At 40.6% G+C, this 19,975-nt stretch overlaps 1 protein-coding gene across 3 annotated transcripts in view; it reads right to left on the bottom strand.

The window, feature by feature from the left end:
- Positions 1-19,975, bottom strand: part of LOC306765920 (CUGBP Elav-like family member 2) — a 29,913-nt gene that overhangs the window by 7,491 nt on the left and 2,447 nt on the right. For all 3 annotated transcript variants that reach the window (XM_079253458.1, XM_079253459.1, XM_079253460.1), the window contains exons 2-6: positions 12,830-13,026; positions 5,296-5,378; positions 3,803-3,851; positions 1,595-1,729; positions 599-678 (exon numbers count right to left, since the gene is read on the bottom strand). In XM_079253458.1, the coding sequence (XP_079109584.1) occupies positions 599-678; positions 1,595-1,729; positions 3,803-3,851; positions 5,296-5,378; positions 12,830-13,026 (544 nt within the window). The remainder of the gene's footprint in view (positions 1-598; positions 679-1,594; positions 1,730-3,802; positions 3,852-5,295; positions 5,379-12,829; positions 13,027-19,975) is intronic.

The raw sequence follows: 19,975 nt of genomic DNA, 5'->3' as shown, positions 1-19,975 counted from the left end.
TACACCCACTGGGGCCCACATTTAATCTTGTAGGAGTGTTATGTTTGGTTGGACTCCTAATTAGAGTTGGTCTAATGCTTCACTGGGGAGCCTCTGACCTAGCTGTCAAATTACTGCTGCTCTACTTCCACAAAGACTCCAATAGCTACATGAGCGCTCAGCCCGTTTTTGAAGAAATCTAATAGGGTAGCTGCTATTTTTGTTAACCTGCAATTGATTGTGGGTTCTTTTTACTGTGGTTCAAAATATAGACTGGTGAGAGTAGACCATTGCCTAACCTTTAAAAAATGCAATCAGGATCAAATGAGATGCATTTAGTTCAGCCCTAAATAAGTGATGACAGCAGTTCTTATTGTGTCCTGTTAACTCTGGATTCTGGAGCTAGATAAAAAGGCAATGCTTCAAGTTTAATTCAATTACTTTGCAGACAGCGATGTAATTTTTTAATTAGCAAGAGTGGTTTTTGGAAATGACTCATGCTCTGATGAAAGGATGCCATTTGCTTCAACAGACTCTACATCTTTCCAACACAAGGGGGCAGTAAAATGTATGCGGGGTAAAGGGGAAAATGAGAAATAGGTGCTAAGGGGTACAGTACCTCCATAGTTTGAGAGTGATGCATGGTTTTGATTGCATTCTGTGCCATTGCCCTGGTAGCAAATGTGACAAACGCACAGCCTGTAGGGGGGGAACAATAGGAGAAGGGGAGGAGGGAGGGAGGGAGGGACAAGAAGAAACAAAACAAGACAAAAAAGGTTTGGACAACTCGTTATGAACCCCCAAAAAAAGACATTACAGTACAAAGAATGGCAACTCCCAAGCACACAGAACCACCCTCACTGGTTAGCACATGAAGAAAAGAACACAACAAGGAGAACAGTAACAAGCACGATGATCAATTGATTAAATTGCCATCCAGAGAGGCTCAACTACATAGAGTCATGGTGAAACAATTGATGTGATTATATATATACATAAGATGCAGACACATACAAATGGTTCACTAAAATAAATAAGGCCTGCAAACATCAAAGACGAAGAAGGCCCATTTCAAATCATAGTTATGTTGCATTTATTAACTAGAAAGCATAAATGTGCAGCCAACTATCCGTGATTGGGGATGGGGGATTTAATCATATATACAGACAGAAATCGACACTGGAGCCCAGTGCTGACTGCAATCTAAGTCTTTATGCAGCTGAGAGCTATGCAGAAGATGCAACGATAGGCTAATTCCAGTCTTTGTAGTGTGTGATGAAGAAGGTGGTAAAGGAGGAGCTGAGCCGCCTGCCAGCTGAGCCTGAACACCAGCAGCTAGCAGTTGCCAAGGCAACAGTTCATTGTGCTGGACAGCAAGTGCAGTGGCCCTTCACTGTGAGATGAGGAGGCTGAGTGTCACAGTGATGAGAACACAGACTATGGGGATAGAAAGGGTGCTACTGGAGGTAAATAACTATTCATATGGGGGCGGCAAGGTCTAAATGAAGTTGGGAGGGGCTTGTATGAATTCTTCATGAGTAAGTTCTCGGCTATGCTGACAGGGGAGGCAGTGAGCCCAAGAACACACTGCTTTTTACAGGGAAAGTGCACCTACCTCTACTTTGACCATCTGGTCCCCGGAGAATTCGGCACTCTTCCATCTGTCCAAAAGACGAGAACATCATTCTGACCTCGTTCTCGCCGTATTTCTTTGAAACCATTCCGACAAAGAGTTTTCTGTCTTCCACTGCTGCAAATGGATGAAAAGAACAATTGTTCAATTAAAAACAACAAATATAGACACAGGACATTTTTTTTCTGCCAGTTCTGTAATGCTTCCATAATTCTCGTCTGTCAGAGTGCCAACTTCATGTGAAAACTCAGAACTGCACACACTGATGGTGTCCTTTGAACAAAACTTAACTATTTGTGCTTAATTGAAAATTATCTCCTCTTTCATCATTCCCCTTAGGTACTTTTAAAACTGTGATGACACTACAAATGAATGAATGAATGAATGAATGAATGAATGAATGAAAAATTGTACTGCTGGTTGATCTCAGGCTTCGGATTAAACCATGGTTTTTAATGTTTCATAACCACATACATTTATTGTCACAATTCTAAAGGTATGAGCCAAGGCCAGAAAGCACAGGACTCCCACAGGTTCTGTGCATGGTGGCTGTGAATAGTCAACTGTGGATGATGGCTGAATAGTTTCAACACCTAAACAACTTTTTTTTCCCCCACTAAAAACTGTATGCATTTTCTTCAAATAAAAGGTGAATTAAGTAATCTTGCTCAGAGACTTTTTTTTTTTTTTTAAACTCAGGGGGAAGTGGTTCCAGAGGGGGAGGAGCCAAGACAGGGGTGCCACTTTCAACTCTTGCTAGCTCCCCAACATTACCTACCCCAGCTTCAAGGTAGTGTATTGTTTTGCAATTCATTTTGTAGAATTATTTGCCACCTAATTCAACTAAACAAATACAAACAAGCCTCCTACTGGATCATTCCTGCTTCAGCAATTATTTTTCAGCTCACAAGTTATTTAAATGCAACTTATGCAACAAGTAGCTTCTCATTTCTTTCACAACCATATTGAAAGACACATTGGGTTTGTGGAAAATATGTCTGTTAAAGAAGAGTGAAATCACTGGCAATCATAAAATATATAATGAGAATCACAAAAACTACTAAAACTGAGTTAAGAACTGTTCAGAGCATTAAAAAAAAACTGGAAGGACAGTTTGGAGCCATCATTGTCTTCCTGAATTATTGTGATAGGCAATCACTTAAATGTTTGGTGAAACCAAATTGTACAAACAAAAAAAAACAACAACCCAGAACTCAGGCTTGTTAAATTGTGAAAGTAAGGGCATTTTCACTACACAATGTGGAGAGAACTCAATGGAGTGTGACTGAATAGGTGTTAAGCCATTAAAAAAAAAACAAAAAAACCCCTTATCAGTGAAGTTAACTGGAGAAAAAAAGTTTCAAATTGATTGGACTATGGAGCAGTGCAAGAAGGCAATATTGTCAGATGAGTCTAGATTTACCTTTTTCCAGAGCTATAGGTACACTAGAGTTAGAAAAGAGGCAGATGAAGTAATGCAACCATCATGACTACCGTCAATTGTACAAATCTGTGGGGGGGGAGGTTTGTGATCTGGGATTGCTGTGGTTGGTCAGGTCTACATTCAGCAACATTATGCACCCAAAGAATGAGGTCAGCTGGTATCTCAATATACTGAATGAGCAGGTAATTCCATCAATGTATTTTTTCTTCCCTGATGGCACAGGCACATGGACTGGCCACCACAGTCCAGATCTTAACCCCATTGACAATCTATGGAATGTGCTGGAGAAGGTTTTGTGCAGTTAGTCAGACTCTAATCAATATGAAATCATAGTGAAAAACGTAACGCAATACTTAATGCAAATACACTGCTTCACTGAGGAAGCTTATTCAAACAATACATCAGCAAACATTAACCAAAATCAAAGTTAAATGCGGTGCAATGAAATATTCATGTGTAACCTTTTAGTTTTGGTGAAAGTATTTTTTAGCCAGGGAATGTACTAGTTTACAAAAATATTTGAGACATTTTTGATAGATTGTGCCAATTGAGGAAGCAAAAAAAGTTTTACTTTTCTTATCAAAATAATATTCTAGGGCTGCAATTTAGCTTAAGTATTGTATTTTAATAAGATTATAACAGCCCTGACAGGAACACATGATTAAAGTTTCTGAAGCCTTCATGTAGAAATCAAATGCAAGTCTACCTAGTTCTTACAAAAGCACAACTAAAATAAAGCCACCTACCACTTGTTTTCTCACTGTCAGCAGGTTTCATCTGGATAGGATGATGCATCTGGGGAGGAAAGAAAATTGTTTTTACAAAGCACCTGTCATGAAATATGCAGTTGCTAGACCTTGTCATGACCAATCACTATAGTATATCTCCACATCTTCAAGCAAGCCTCTTGTTTTTCTCTCCTACTCCAATTATCCATCACCACGGCCCAACTCCGATAAAAGTGCTACAAGCTGCTGGCAGGGATCAAATTCTCCAGTATTCAATTTCACTTCTGGCTGTGGCATGGATTTATAGTTGAATTTATCAATTCTTCCCACCAACATCCCTTATTTTCAGAACAATGCAAAGAAGCTTAATAGGAAAAGACATTTTTAAATGACAGATTCTGCTGTAGAATCTGTCATTTCAAGTCATTTAATGATTACATATACAACGATACCAAAAGCCATAAACAAAGGCATCAAGCTACAAGAAAACAAGAAAATGAAAAAGTCCTCAGGCACCAGCGTATGCATTTATGAAAAGTGGTGGGTTTGTTTTTGACAAGTGCTAAAGAGAAATGGACAGATGGCCTACACAGTATGGGAACTGGCTAGCATCAGTGACCAAAGAGAGAGAGAGAGGCACAGAAGGGAAAAAACAAAAAAGGGAAACAAGCTTTTCCACAGTCACACAAACCCAACTCAGTCACCTGCAGTTAATGCCACAAACAGTAGAACATGGACTGGGACTTGAGCTATTGGGCCACCGTATATTTGAAAATGTCTGGCTGATTGATTGTCTACCAGCGAGAAGAACTAGGACTGTATATTCTGCCAGCTAATGTGATCTATCAACCCAGTCCAATATTTAACTGTAACCTCAATGACAGTAGTCCCTTTTATAACAGACAGGGCTACATTTTAAAAATAGACAGCAGAGGTTGTTTGTTATAGATGTAATTGATTGGAAAGCGTCACTTAAAGCGATTTATAGGCACAACAGATTTGCAAAGGTTTAACAAGCTATTGCACTTATTCCAGTTGAGTGGCCTTTAATCTCACTGGATTAATTATGAGACAATGGTCAATCTGACCAACTTCATCCTTTTTTATATCTCTGAGACTAGAAAATCAAAATGTAGATGTGCATCAATGACTCAAAGACAAGAATAAATCATTTGTTCCACTTTGTGGCATTTGAGTCCTGCACCTTGGTGAACACTTGGCTGAATAACCAAGCCCCCTTTACATCATACCTGCATGTGTGTTGGGTCAGCTTACTAGTTCAGTGCTAAGGTTCAGGGAGGTGCCACTATGGTCTTAGTGATAGTACAGGCTGAAATACTTCTTGGACCATACAGGCATTCAGTGAAGCAAGAACTCATTATCGGCCAGCATACAGATCATAGCCTGTGCCAAGGATGGAGGAGTGGGTTGTGGTGTGTGTTGGGGGGGGGGGGGGGGGGGGGGGGGGGGTGTCAAACTGTTTTAAAGCAGCCCATGCTGTACTTACTCACCCCACTTAAGGTCTTTATGTTGTGCAGTGCATTCTGGGCCTCCAGTGCAGCTTTTCTTGTATAAAAAGTTACAAAACAGCATCCTGCAGTGACAAAAAAACAGGTACAAACAATGGGAGGAGACAAAAACTATATTATAAACACACAGCACATAGACATTAAATGAAACACCCCAACCGCTGTAGAACAGATATTATGCAAGGGTATATGAAAATCAGGTCTCCACACAACATTTGAAACATGTGACTGGATATTTTTGGCATCAACAGTGAGATGGTGTACACTGACCACTTAGGAGCTTGCAGCCAGGACACAAAAGTAATGAGCTAGATGAGGCTGTGACACCACCACAGAGAGGACCACAGGTTTAGAAAGCTGTCATAAGACACTGATACAGTTGGCAGGTCAACACAGCCCAGGCAGGCCAGGGCACAGAAACATTTGAGGGGGTATTGTCATATTACATAAGAATCTAATCCCAAACATACACACATGAGATATAAAAACAGCACAGAGACAAAAGGGAATAGGAGTGAGAGCAAGGAGAGAGATGGTGGGGGAGGGGAATAAAGAAATGAAAAGCAGGACGGAAAAAAAAAAAAAAAAGCTCTCATCCTTCCGTCCCAGCAGACCGCCATTGGTGTTCCAGCCTGTCAGTTTCACTGGGCTGGGGAAGTGGAGCACTGCAGTGTCTCTGACCTACATAGTGTGTATTATTCTGTTACTGGAGCTCCCAGGCTGCAGGGAGGGCTGTTGAACTCAAATATGCATCAAGCTGCACTCTTCTTTTTCACATCCAACTGAGCATTCCCTTTCTTTGCTGCTTACCCTGGACTCTAATTTAGAAAACTAAACTAAATAAAAGCATCCAAAGAGGCGTGACAGTTAATTATTTTTTCATGACCTGCAGTAAATGTGACCTAAAAATCACCAAAAATTTGACTGCCCCATAAGACCTTAAGAGATGAGTAACAAAGTAACCAACTACAGTGGAAATAAGGTTACACTGATTTCACCAAAACAAAGCATAAGAACAAATTGCGTGATGTATCAATGTCCAAACAAAAACCATGAATAATCAAAAACAGCCATTTCTAGTTACAAGTAAGACTATTGCTAAAGGAGTAAATTGAAACTGAGGGCTGTGATCCTCAAAATCCAATTCCACACACACATGGAGAGAGCCATAGACTGCTGTGATTTGACCAGATTATCTATTAGAATACATTAACATTGCATTAACATGTCAATGGGCCATCACAGCTGACACTCCACACTGGACAGAGGAGGTGCTTGCTTAAAAGAAGAAAAAGGAAGCTTTCAGCCCTTCAGCTTTCTAAATCAACTGCAGTGTTGAATGAATATTTATATTCACACAGACACAAATGCAAAACAATCAACATGGAGTTTTTCTGGTACACCTTTTAAACACGACAGTTTGGGGTTAATACAACACCAGTTTGATATACTAATCATGTGCATTCAAAAGCTTTCCTGTCCACAAGAAATGTTCCTGTTTTTGGCTTTGATTCTAATAAGTCAGTGAAAAAGAGGAGCCATATAACTTGTTCTAAAGACCTGAAATCCCGTCTAATAGTACATTCGCAAGAAAACAAACAATAAGAATTTATATGCATGGCAAGACATTGCCTTACCAGTGAACACCTTCTCTAAATTTTTGATGAGCAAGTGATGGCAGAAAATGGAAAGTGAGACTGAAGATACTAAATCTGTTATTTCTCATAAAATTGCAAAATAATTCCCATGGCACTGTCAATCTGTTTTTCTTGTGTAAATCAAAAATTAAGATTAAATTAATAAAACCTAAAAGAATCAAGCAGCAGATTCAACAAATGATTTTATAGACTCACACTGAACAGCAAATGACAAAGGCTTGGTAGTGCCAGGATGCATGAACTAACATCTTAACTGCAAGTAATTGTTGGCTAGAGATTAAATTGTCCTAAACAGCCAATCATCCAGAGAGGCTTGGCTGTTAGATCATTTGTAGAACAGAAAAGTTGCATTTAAATACTTATCTAGCATCAAGCACAGTCCTTAATAGCAAATGGTAATATTATTACCTTTCGCCATACTAAATTATAGAATAGCTGTAGTTCTGCTGCAGCTGATGGGGATTCAATTAAAAAGAAGAATAACTTCTCCACCCATCCAAGGAATCAAACTTTAGATGACCCATGACAGTTTCATCAGGGAAACTGTTGTTTCCCTGCAGTTAGATACGGGAGACTGAGCATTTCCAGTGGCACTTTACTGCTCTCTGCACAGAGTACACCTCCACTTCACCATCACCTTTAATTGCAGCCTAAAATGGAATGCTCATCTTGAACACCAATGACAAAGTGAGTGCACTGAGTGATGTCTTAATAGAAAGCTCCAGTTGACTTCTTTAATAGAAAGCAGCTTTTGACATAATTCACTCTACAATACAAGGATATGACAAAGGTAATTTAACACCAAAACAAAAAGGATACAGGTCATTGAATCATCTCGAAACAGTTAAAATGTATGTGTAGACAAGCTATGGTGTACTTTGCCCAAAGGATCTGTGCTTGAATGTAATGTGGCAATGGTAGAGGGTATTGCTTTTATTACATGAATCAGATCAAACCTCTCAACAACACTAGACAATAAGGCCTTATCAGTGTACTTTTTTCACAAATTAACCAATTTATACTGATTGAGAGCTAATGGTATTTTCTAATCCAATGACATTTTAAACAAACAGACCCTAAATGTTAAACCTAAATTCCACTTAAGTTCATATGCTGTAGAAACAGAACAACATTATTTATAAGTCTCAAAACAATATTGTACTTACAACGCAACAAAGAAAACACCAAATGTAAAAAAGGAAATTTTACATTATCATGAGAAATATTACATTTCAATGAATTGGATGGTAGCCAACATGCTGATAAAAAGTTGTGCCAGGGAGATGCTCACTACATCTGTAGTATTTCTTTTTCTCAGCATGGCCTAAAATGTCTGGGTACTGCTAAAGCCAGCTGCTAAATATTTGAAAGACAGACCCCAAGGTTTTGGGCATTGGGGTGGGATATGTCATGCGTGAAAGAGGAAAGGAAAAACACAGAATCATGACATGTATAGTTACCTGATCTATAGGAAAGGAATTGATTTTTTTTTTAATCACATGCTATACATCTATGGGTCTTTTCCTCTAGCACCTACTAAGTCCTACCCCATTTCAGCCGACAACACACGACTTGGTTTTAATTACCATGGATCCTAGCAGCTATGTTGTCTGGGGCTTTATGCCCCTGGTAGGGTCACCCATGACAACCAGGTGTCTAATGGAGGGACCAGACTAAGTACAGCTCAAAGACCTCTGTGATGACTACAACCATGGGCATAAATGTTCCCTTGCCCGGATGCAGGTCACTGGGGCCCCCGTCTGGAGCCAGGCCTGGGGGTGGGGCATGAGAGAGAGCGTCTGGTGGCCGGGCCTTTGCCCATGGGGCCCGGTCCAGTTCAGCCCGTAATGGTTACATGGGCCCCACCTCCCGTGGCTCACGATCTGCGGGAGGAGCCGTAGGGGTCTGGTGCAGTGTGAGCTGGGCGGCAGCAAGGGGCGGGGACCCTAGCGGTCCGATCCCCGGCTGCAGAAGCTGGCTCTAGGGACGTGGAACGTCACCTCTCTGGTGGGGAAGGAGCCTGAGCTTGTGCGCAAGGTTGAGCTGTTCCGACTAGATGTAGTTGGACTCACCTCGATGCATGGCTTAGGCTCTGGAACCAGTACCCTCGAGAGTACTCCACTCTGGAGTTGCTCATGGTGAGAGGCACTCAGCAGGTGTGAGCATTCTCATTAGTCCTCAGCTTGGTGCCTGCACATTGGGGTTTACCCCGGTGGATGAAAGAATATTTTCCCTCCGCCTTCGGGTGGGGGGGACGGGTTCTGACTGTTGCCTGTGCTTATGCACCGAAAAGCAGTTCAGAGTACCCACCCTTTCTGGAGTCCTTGGAGGGAGTGTTGAGAACGCTCCTTCTGGGGACTCCATTGTTCTGCTGGGGGACTTCAATGCTCACCAAAATGGTGTTTTGTTGTTGGACTTCTGTGCTCGTCCAGGATAGTCGATAACGAACACCATGTTCGCACATAAGAGTGTCCATATGTACACCTGGCATCAGGACTCCCTGGGTCGCAGTTCGATGATCGGGGGACGGAGCCGTCAACTGATCACCACGTGGTGGTGAGTTGGCTCAGATGGTGGGGGAGGAAGCCTGTCAGATCTGGCAGGCCCAAACGTGTTGTGTGGGTCTTCTGGGAACATCTGGCAGATCCCCCGTCAGAGCAAGCTTCAACTCTCACCTTCAGCAGAGCTTCAACCATGTCTATGAGTGAGGCGGGGGACATTGAGTCCGAATGGGCTGTGTTCCGTACCTCTATTGCTGAGGCGGGCCAGCCGGAGCTGTGGCAGTAAGGTCGGTGCCTGTCGTGGCGGTAATCCCACAACTCGTTGGTGGACACCAGCAGTGAGGGATGCAGTCAAGCTGAAGGAGGAGTCCATCTGGCCTTCTTGGTCTGTGGGACTTTGGAGGTAGCTGATGGGTACAGACAGGCTCAGCGGCATACGGCTTCGGCTGTCACCAAGGCAAAACCTTGGGCGTGGGAGGAGTTCGGCAAGGCCATGGAGAAAGACTTCCGGAAGGCTTCAAGGCGATTCTGGTCCACCATCCGCGGCTCAGGAGGGGGAAGCAGTGCTCCATCAATACTGTATACAGTGGAGATGGGGAGCTGCTGACCTCAATCCTACCAACACGTCTTCCGATGAGGAAACAGAGCTGGGGGACTCAGGGGTGGACTCTCCTATCTCTGGGGCTGAAGTCGCTAAGGTGGTTAAAAAGCTCCTTGGCGGCAAGGCCCCGGAGGTGGACGAGATCCGGCCAAAGTTCCTTAAGGCCCTGGATACTGTGGGGCTGTCCTGGCTGACACACCTCTGCAGCATTTATATGGACAGAATTTCCAGACACAGCTGAGGTGTTATGGGGATATGGCTTGGTGGCCTCAGGATTGGGTCCCTGCTTTTTGCAGATGACGTGGTCCTGTTGGCTTAATCTGGCCGTGATCTCCAGCTCTCGCTTGAGTGATTCGCGGCCAAAGTGTGAAGTGGCTGGGATGAGAATCAGCAACCATAGTCTCCAAATCTGAGACTATGGTCTTCAGCCGGAATATGGTGGATTGCCCTCTCCGGGTCGGGAGTCAAGTCCTGCCTCAAGTGGAGGAGTTTAAATATCTCTGGGCCTTGTTTACAAGTGAGGGAAGGATGGCGCGTGAGATCGACAGACAGATCGGTGTGGCGTCTGCGGTAATGTGGACTCTGCGCCGATCTGTCGTAATGAAGTTGCCGAGCCAGAAGGCGAAGTTCTTAATTTACCAGTCGATACGTTTCTACCCTTACCTATGGTCATGAGCTGTGGGGTCATGACCGAAAGAACGCAATCTCGTATACAGGCAGCTGAAATGAGTTTCCTCCGCAGGGTGGCCGGGCTCTCCATTGGAGTCCGGGTGAGGAGCTCGGTCATCCAGGAGGAGATCAGAGTAGAGCCGCCTATCCTCCTCATCGAGAGGAACCAGTTGAGGTAGCTCGGGCATCTGGTCAGGATGTTTCCTGGACACCTCCTTGGTGAGGTGTTCCAGGCACGTCCCTCTGGGAGGAGACCCCGGGGAAGACCCAGGACAGGCTGGAGGGATTATATCTCTTGGCTGGCCTGGCAAATTTGCCTTGGCAAATATGGCTGGGGAGAGCGAAGTCTGGGCTTCCCTGCTTAGACTGCTGCCTCAGCGACCTGATCCCGGATAAGCGGGGGAAGATGATTGGATAATTACTACTGAGGCACCACCAGCATGGGCGGGGTTGCTGAAGTATCGCATGAAAGTAAATTGAGTAAGTAAGTATTGTGAAATCATTTGTTTGCAACACACATGGCACAACGATACAACTATAGAGGATGTCAAGGTCATGCTATACATGCTGCTAATCGTGAAAGCATCCCATGAACAGAAAGTGAAACTGCCTGCTGATACCACCCAAAGTTATTGGGAGTCGCTTTCATGACTCATCTTGCAATGTCAAATTTTGGTCAATACTGCCCCACAAACTGTACACGTCACTTTTTCAGCCCGACTCCACGTTTTTAGAATGTCAATGTTAAAAAATATGTGTACTCAGCTGAGGAAAACCCTGATGGAAACACCTACAACCCAATAGGAGTGTTGTCGAGCTAAGCTAAGTAGGTACAACTGAAAAAGTGTCAATAGAAAACAAAGTTAAATTTACTTGATCTTCTTAGGAGGGTGGGGGTTGCAGTTTTCGGGTGGGGGCATTTTCAGTATAATTGTGGGAGAAGTATCGTATCCCATTCTTGTCTGATAAAAGCTTCAACCTGGATTTGTGAATGTTGCTGCATCTGCATCATTGACTCAAACAATTTGTGGAAGTGTTAATGAGCCCATACAGCGATTTCAATAAAAAAAAGTGGCTTTTTTTTTGTTCAGCGCATTAATATATGAACGTTCCTCTTGCTCTTTATTTTAAGTGCCACATTTCAGCCTCTTTGTTTTCCTAATCAAAGCCAACATGAGCCACTCAAGATAAAAACCATCTCACGTTCAATATTTCATGTTTTTGAAAGTCCTGATATCGACAAAATAATTTGAGATCTGCAATCTATTTTTTTTTCTAATGAAATGACAGTGTTGTAAACTATTTATCCACCACACCTATCCTTGAGGTAACTCAGCAGCAACGTTTCACTTCCTGAGGAAAATGAGCAAACTTTAAATTACCCAACAGGGAAGCTTCCAGGTTGACTTAGCTCACAGAGCGTTCAGGCTTTACCAAATTCTAGAAAGCTAGACATTACTCTAGGTTAAAAATTTATATTGGAAACAGGGTTACATACAAAAATCTAAAAAATTGTATAACAAGAATACCGACTACCCATCATTCCCAGGGAAGATTATTATTATTTATTATTATAGAATATACTTAAATAGCATGTTTCAAGGTACTTAAAATTGTTTTACAATGCATCCATTATTCAATTACTCCTCATGATGGAAAGTAATGTGTAACCACAGGTACCCTGGGGCAGACTAACAAAAATGTGACAGCCAATCCTTGCCAACAGCCTCTGTAACCACCACTGAACATGTGACGCAGACACCTAAGGTGAACTGTCTTTACAGGTCTTGCCTAAACAGACTGACTGAGGGGGACGGAATTTGAACCAGACTGTCTAGTCATTGGATGACACTACCACCCACCCAGGTCACGCAGATCACCGGGCATAACAGCCACTACTATATACACTCAAAGAAGAGATATATAATTTATACTTTTGGTTGCAACTTATAGTAGCAGTCTGGAAAAAAATGGGGATTTTTGTGATGAATTTACTTACAGCCTGGGAGATGCTCACAACAGTATTCATAGAACAGCAGTGTTTTAAAATGACATCCTGCAGCTCGTCAGGGGAATTTTGATCATACCTTTGCTTTGAGGAGGATTCTGAGTGCGATCACGGAGGATGTTGATCTGGAACACAGCTCCAAAGGGCTCAAAAAGTTCTTTTAGTTCTGTTTCTGACCAGGAGCGTGGAATCTGTCCCACAAACATCTTGATGGCATCTGGATCTGGCTGATCCAAGTGCTCTAGTGACCCGTTCATCTTGCTGCCGTTGCCGTTGCTAAGAGAAAAATAAAGAAAATCTATCAATTAATTCATTTTTTGGCAGAATTAAAATAGTTCAAAGCTGAGATATTTTGAAAACACAGCAACATCAAAGCAACAAAATTCTAAGATGACTGAAAACTTAAATGTAAATATTTTTGAAAAAAACATTTTTTCAAAATTTTCCAAACTGGTTTAGAAAAACTGATCTGGATTTTCTGACAGCTTGCAAATCTGTATTTCATGTTGTGTTTGAGCAAATACATACATTTCCCTTAGTGAAGAAAAAATATGAATGAAATCTTAATTCCACTATTTATCCTCTATTTAGATAATAGTCACTTGGGTACTGAAATATGTTAAAGTAGAAGAAATGAGAATAAAGTTTTCATACAAGTTTTTAATCAAGGTTCAGGAAGACCAAAAGAAAACCACAACAGGATTTAAGTTTGAAATAAAAAGTTATATCAGACTAATTCTGAGATCATTAACATAAAAAACAGATGAGTAAAAACTAGGGCTGCTTGATTATGATTTCTCATCACGATTATTTTGACTGAAATTGAGATCTTGATTATTTAACACGAACTGAAGACAGCAGGGGAGGAAACTGCAAAGAGAAAAATAATCGCACCCCTTTATTTTTATAATTATGATCTGGGTTTTCAACTGAGATTAAAATCCAATTAATCGCCCAGCCCTAGTAAAAACATGAAAATTTTGAACTTCTGAATGCACATTATGAGACTGATATTTTCATGACAAAAATACAATACTTTAGGTACACACCGTGCCAAAAACACATCATAAAAGACATTTCCCAGTAACAACATAGCAAATCCAACTCAGATTATCTTTGCTTGTGAACAGGACAGGTGAACAGCTTTCTAGTTCTCTGGCTACCTGTCCTTAATCTCTCAATCTCCCATTACCCTCCTAGGCAAGGTGTAGGGTCACAAATATCCTGTTCCAGACTGTTTCTTTGAACCATCACACTGAAACTTTTCCATCCTGGCAGCCCAATGCATGACACAAGGAACAAAACTCTGCCCCCACTATTTTCCAGAAGAAGCATGAACATTCATAGTTTGACACCTTCAGTGTTCACATTGAGTGTAAAAAATTAAACCGAAACAGACTAGATATTAACTAAGCAAACTGCACATGGTGAAGGTACACCCATTACTTAAACTCTTAAGATTACCATTAAAGACCAGTAAGTGCCCATTATAGTCAATGTTTTAAAACCATTGATGTTTAATAACAAAAAACATAAAATCCTGATAAACAAGAGATGGTTCTTGAGTGCTATGGTAATGGTAGGGATAAATTAAATGCCAAAATTGTGCCATATTCTTTTTACACAAGACTCAGAAAATAGATACCCATCAGTGTACCAACAAGTATGACCTGAAGGTCTCACACACAAATTAAACATTTCAATGTAGACCCAAAATTGCAAATATCCCTTGTTTAGGGGTGCTAGAGCTGAAAAATCCCATCCAAACAATAAAGAAATAGTTGCAAAACATCCATAAATTCTATAGAACACAAAAAAGGCAAAGGGACATTATGAAAAACATTGGAATCACGCTGTGAAAATAATTTGAAGAAAACATTCCCAAAATCAACAACTTAATCTGTGACAAAAACATTTAGACACAGACCTTTGGACACGAGCCATCCATCTCTTACAAATTGAGCCCAGCCGTTCTGCAGAAACCCCAAATTCCATCAGGGACCTAAATGACATGCTAACAAGTAGCAATTCAGTCTTGTTCGTCTGAAATCCAACTCCCGTACTTGCTTGTTTATTTTTTGGTCCCCCTTGAGGTTTTAAATATATTTTGAATGATCAACGTAAAGAAGCTTTGCTGGAAACAAAAGACAACCCTTGTTTAAAAAAATAAATAAATAAATAAAATTTAAAAAAAAAAAAAAAAAATAGGGGGGGCAAGTGGCCCCCTTCCACCAGCTTGTAACAGCTAAACAAAAACAGAACAGCAGAGCTCTAAATCTTCAAGAATCACTGGTTAGCAAGCAGAGATTGAGCCTCATCTCTTCCTCAGGCGCTTTGGCGATGGTACAGAGAGTAACCTACGACTTCTTCACCACAGCAGGGGAACAATCACATATTGTTCCCCCATGGTGGAGAACACTATTCTCCGTTCCTCTGCAGCACAATGGGCTAAGTCAGAGGGATGCTTTGCAGCACACCGAGGGCTTCATCTGCTAAGGCCACTGCCCTGGTGTGTGACACAAGCCAATTTTGCCAGTGGCGCTCTGACGCCATTTTGTTGAGGGCCCTTTGATCAAAACCCACAGTATCGAGAGCAAACCTCACTTGAGAAAATCTGGATTTTCCAGGACAGCCTTTATTTTTCTCTCTTTTTTTTTTAAACAATGTTTTCTTAACACAAGTTTTAAAAAAAAAAAAAAAAAAAAAAAAAAAAAAACCTGCAGCTGAGTATAATTTTCTCACATAAAACTTGTCAAAGCTAATATGATGCTATTTTTGGCAGTGCTACCCATCCCCATGTTTTTAGGAAAAGAAAAAATAAATTGATTAAGTCACCCTAATCCTATTACATTCACAAAATATTTTGGACAGACAGCAAATAAGTGGACAGACAGCACCGTCATAGCAAAAGCGACATCATACTGTAACAGCTAAAATTTGTTGCAGCAACTAGGTGGGGAAGTGAGTGGTTATCTGAGCTGTAACTAACAGCCTACTAACATCTCTTCTTTTGTTGGAAAATTTCACAGAGCGCTGCACAATATTGAAAAAAACTAACGTTGAGATTTTTTTTCTAACCCAGCCATATAGACTGTGATATTTAAAGAAATACAAGAATTTTAAAAGATGACTTGAATAGCACTTATTCTGCATGGCTCCCATCTTTTTGACAATTAACTTGCACTGATCTTACTTCTTTTTGTAAATATTATTGTTTTCAGCCCTATTTAAAAAAGTATTCCGTTATCTTTCATTGCTTCTAACAATCAACCGTGTGTGTCATGTAACCTTGACATTTATAAAAATGAGTTGAGTTTATTTGCCTCCTACATCGCAGGACCTGCAAAGTGACTTGTTCTTATGCACATTGTAATGATGATGCTCAAACAAGTTTCATGAAGGCAGTGTAGCATTTATAAGCCACATTTCAAATCAGATGACCTTTACAAACTTCTTATTTCCCTTTTAATTTTTTTGGTTATACAAGGCAGTTTCTCTCCTGTGCATGTAAACACTTAGTTCCTAATGTAAATTTCTATTCGGAATTAAACTTAATTCCGATTTAAGTGACTGGTTTATTAACATTTTACTTCCGAACTATTTCATTCCTCTGTCGTGTAAACCTTAATTCCGCTCCAAGTTAATTCTTGTCATTCTGCGCATGCTTGTCACCTTGTCCTGTCCCGATGACGTGTTGTTTTGCCTCCCGTGTTCAGCGGTCTATCTTTCTTCTCTTTCTCAGTTGCTGCAAAAAGTTAAGTAGTATGCACGTGTTGAGCTAGTATTTCAAAATTGTAATAAAAATAGCGGTGAAACTGGTACTGATGTAGTTTTTACAAGTTAAGACTGAAAAGACGAGAAGCAGGGAGCCAACCTTGTTTATTTCCACTACATGTCATAAGTCACGTCCACCCTCTGTCCAATCAGAACCCTTCCCAACCCGCCGCTCTAAAGAAGAATTAAGTGAGGATGTAAACTCGTAGGAGAATACGTTAATTCTGAATTATTTAATTCCGAATTTAAAAAAATCATGCAACTGTACCCAATCAGTACAGTTTTTGCATGTAAGACATTGGATTATGGATTTTTTTATATAGCAATTTTCAAGGCACCCAAAAAGCTTAACATTAAATCCATTATTCTTTCATTCCCAATTCACACCTGGCAATGGTAAGTTAAATGTGTAACCACAGTTACCCTAAGGGCAGACTGACAGAAACAAGACAGCCAAATTGCAACCACCACCAAACTCATACACCAGTGATGCATACATGAGAGGCAAGCAGGGTCAAGAGGATTTCCCAAGAAAACAATCACAAATTGACTGGGGGAGCAGGATTTGAACCACCAACACTGTCCAAAGCAAGTCTTGAATGTTAAGTACCTTGCTGGTTTGTTCTGTAATACTTGCTGGATGCAACTTCAATTCTGTACATGCATCACTACTAGCTCAGTGCACTTTGGAGAAAAAAATAGGTTAATTCTGACTTGACAATTACACATTACCACTTTCACAAATCGCACCAATTTGCAAAAAAGGTGCTTCAGTTCAAGATTTAAAAAGTTTGCAAAATAAGTTATAGCCTCCCTGCATGCTAAAATAATTATTACCAATTAAGTGATATGCGGCTGTCAGACCTCTGTCACACTACATTCAATAGTCATAAGTCAACATTTTAGTAAACATACGTTGAATTGATTCGAGGGGTGGCCAACCCTGGTCCCTAAGAGCTGCAGTCAAGTTGTTTTCGTTCTGCAACACACCTGACTCAAATCAATGGGTAATTAGCAGACTTGTGCAGCGCTTGACATCAAACTATGCACAAGTCGGATAATTAAGTTTGATGTGTGTCAGGTGTGTTGCAGCCGGGTAACTCCCAACAACACGTCGAGGACTGCGGCTCTCGATGACCACAGTTGGCCACCTAAATCTAGTCACAAAAAAAATTTACATATGATTAGTGTCATGATTGTCCCATTTAAGACTTTGAAACTATTTTAATGTTTTGAATAAGTATTACATAAAAGGGCAAAGCAGAAAAATGTTTTCTGATTAAAAAAAAAAAAGTTACTGAAAGTTTTAAATGCCAATAAAACAAAATCAAGGTCTTTGCTTCTACAAACACCCCTACAATATGGCAGTTCACTACACTCTGAGACACCCTGCAGCAGCTGACGAGACAACCAATGCTAGAGCCATGAGAGTCGCATGCTTTCTGCTGCACCACCCATAAAAACAGGTGATTTATCAAGACCATGTGTGTCTCTTGGTGGTGAGCTCTGACCGCCCAAGCATGCCAGGGCTACCTTTACTGTGCCCATAATAGAAAGACAGCCAATTTGCCTGGTTATGTACATGATTTTGTAGGCTCGGCGGAGGTCTGGACATTAGTCATTAGACATTAACAGCTATAAATTAATAGCATGTTACAAACATGGCTAATCTAGGAGAACATGACTTGACAAAGTTACTTAAATTCAAATGGATCAAATGAATGAAGGTTTTATGGCCAAAATCTATAGGGTTGTTTTGAGTAAATAACTGTAACCTGTTTCTTAGCCTTAGGCTGTTTTGGTAATAACGTGTTGGGGGGGGGATTTAAGTCAACTATAACAGCTGTTTGCAACTAATTCTCTCTCCAGTTGTTCCTTCTTTCAGGAAACCAATGACCATATAAGCTGATTCAGTGAGACACAGAATGCCTCTATTGCCATGGTAATATCTCTGACAGCTGTCAGGAAGAAAGAAAAGGCCATCTCTTCTAGGTTCATCTATTTTCACAGCTCTTACATGAAGAAGCGGAATATTCTTAGACTGGTGACTGTTTCAAAGGCTTGTAATAAAATATTCTTCTGATCTTTGACAGGTTTCAAGTTCTAACTTAAAAAAACAAGCCTCATATAAAAGTAGCATTTAGAGGATTTACAGAATAGTGCAGGGCCTTTAATCAAGACTCGCTGATGTGTGTTTATCCAACAACAAAACAAAAAGAGCGCTAAAAATGTATTTTTCCTTTATCTTAGAAAAGCAGAAAGAAATACTTTGCTTCAAAAAACAGTTCAGCTCTGAAAAGAAAACATTTTCCGAGTGGTATTAACTCCAATTCAGCTCAAAATGGCCTAATTTCATTGTTGCATTTCCCCTGATAAAGAGAGACAGGTTCAATCAGCCTCTGAATGGGCTGCATGTTAACAGACGGCCAGCATCTGATAACAAGACCCGCACCATTAGCTGCATAATCACACCGAGTGTCCCTGGTGATTTTGGATGACGTTGCTGAAATAAAGCTTGTGAGCCAACAGTCAAAAAGCCAAATGAATAAGGAAAAAATAAAAACCTTCAGGTGCAGCTTTGCACCACCAATGAATCTCTAATGAAGACACAAACAGCATATTAAAAGACAGCAACTTGATTACTTTGAGTTTTCCATCCCAACATATTCAACTAACCATCTCGAAGGTTGTTATATAAAACTAAGAACCTTTAATATTAAAAAAAAACAAAAACAACTTACTAAACAGTCTTGGTTTCAGTTTATCCTCACTAAGGATGTATGTTTTCCTGTAGCCGCATCTGCAATCAATCCCTCATTCACCTCTCCCTATAAACAGTTGTTTACAATTAATGGTATTTTCTGAGATTGTCAAAAATACTGCAAATGGCACGCTCAGTGTTTAGAGCTTTACTCAGTGCAGAACATTCATTCATCAAATGTTTAAAAACAACCAACAAATATGGTGCACTATACACTAATGAAAGCTTTCATACAAAGAACAGACGTTATTTGCTCTACAAAAAGGAATTCGTAAGATGCTCTCCCGTCGTGACATGCCGAAGCTACACTTGGCATATTCCACTAGAGAAGCTCCTTTTAAACCACAGTTAACTCCCATTTTTTTTGTAAACAACAGACACTAGCTGTGTCAATTACAGACAAGAAACATGCATGACAAACCAATATCTACTTACATATAAGCTTAGAAATCATGTAGTCTATTCTGCTACCTAAATATATCCCAAAATTAGACTTTAATAACTGCCAAAATTATAATCTTATACATCTGAAAGGACCATTTGGTATTAATCAACCTTTAATATCTATTGTTTGTAAAGTTTGCAAAATTTACTCAACCTTTGATCAAACTATGCCACATGGAAGACCGAAAGCATGATTAGGAATGTTTCAACACTGTATTTTGCTCCAGGGCAGCCAGTATAGCAACT

This window comes from Telmatherina bonti, assembly GCF_933228915.1.
Source record: "Telmatherina bonti genome assembly, chromosome: 2".
Lineage (NCBI taxonomy): Eukaryota > Metazoa > Chordata > Actinopteri > Atheriniformes > Telmatherinidae > Telmatherina > Telmatherina bonti.
This window is presented reverse-complemented; position numbering and strand designations above follow the sequence as displayed.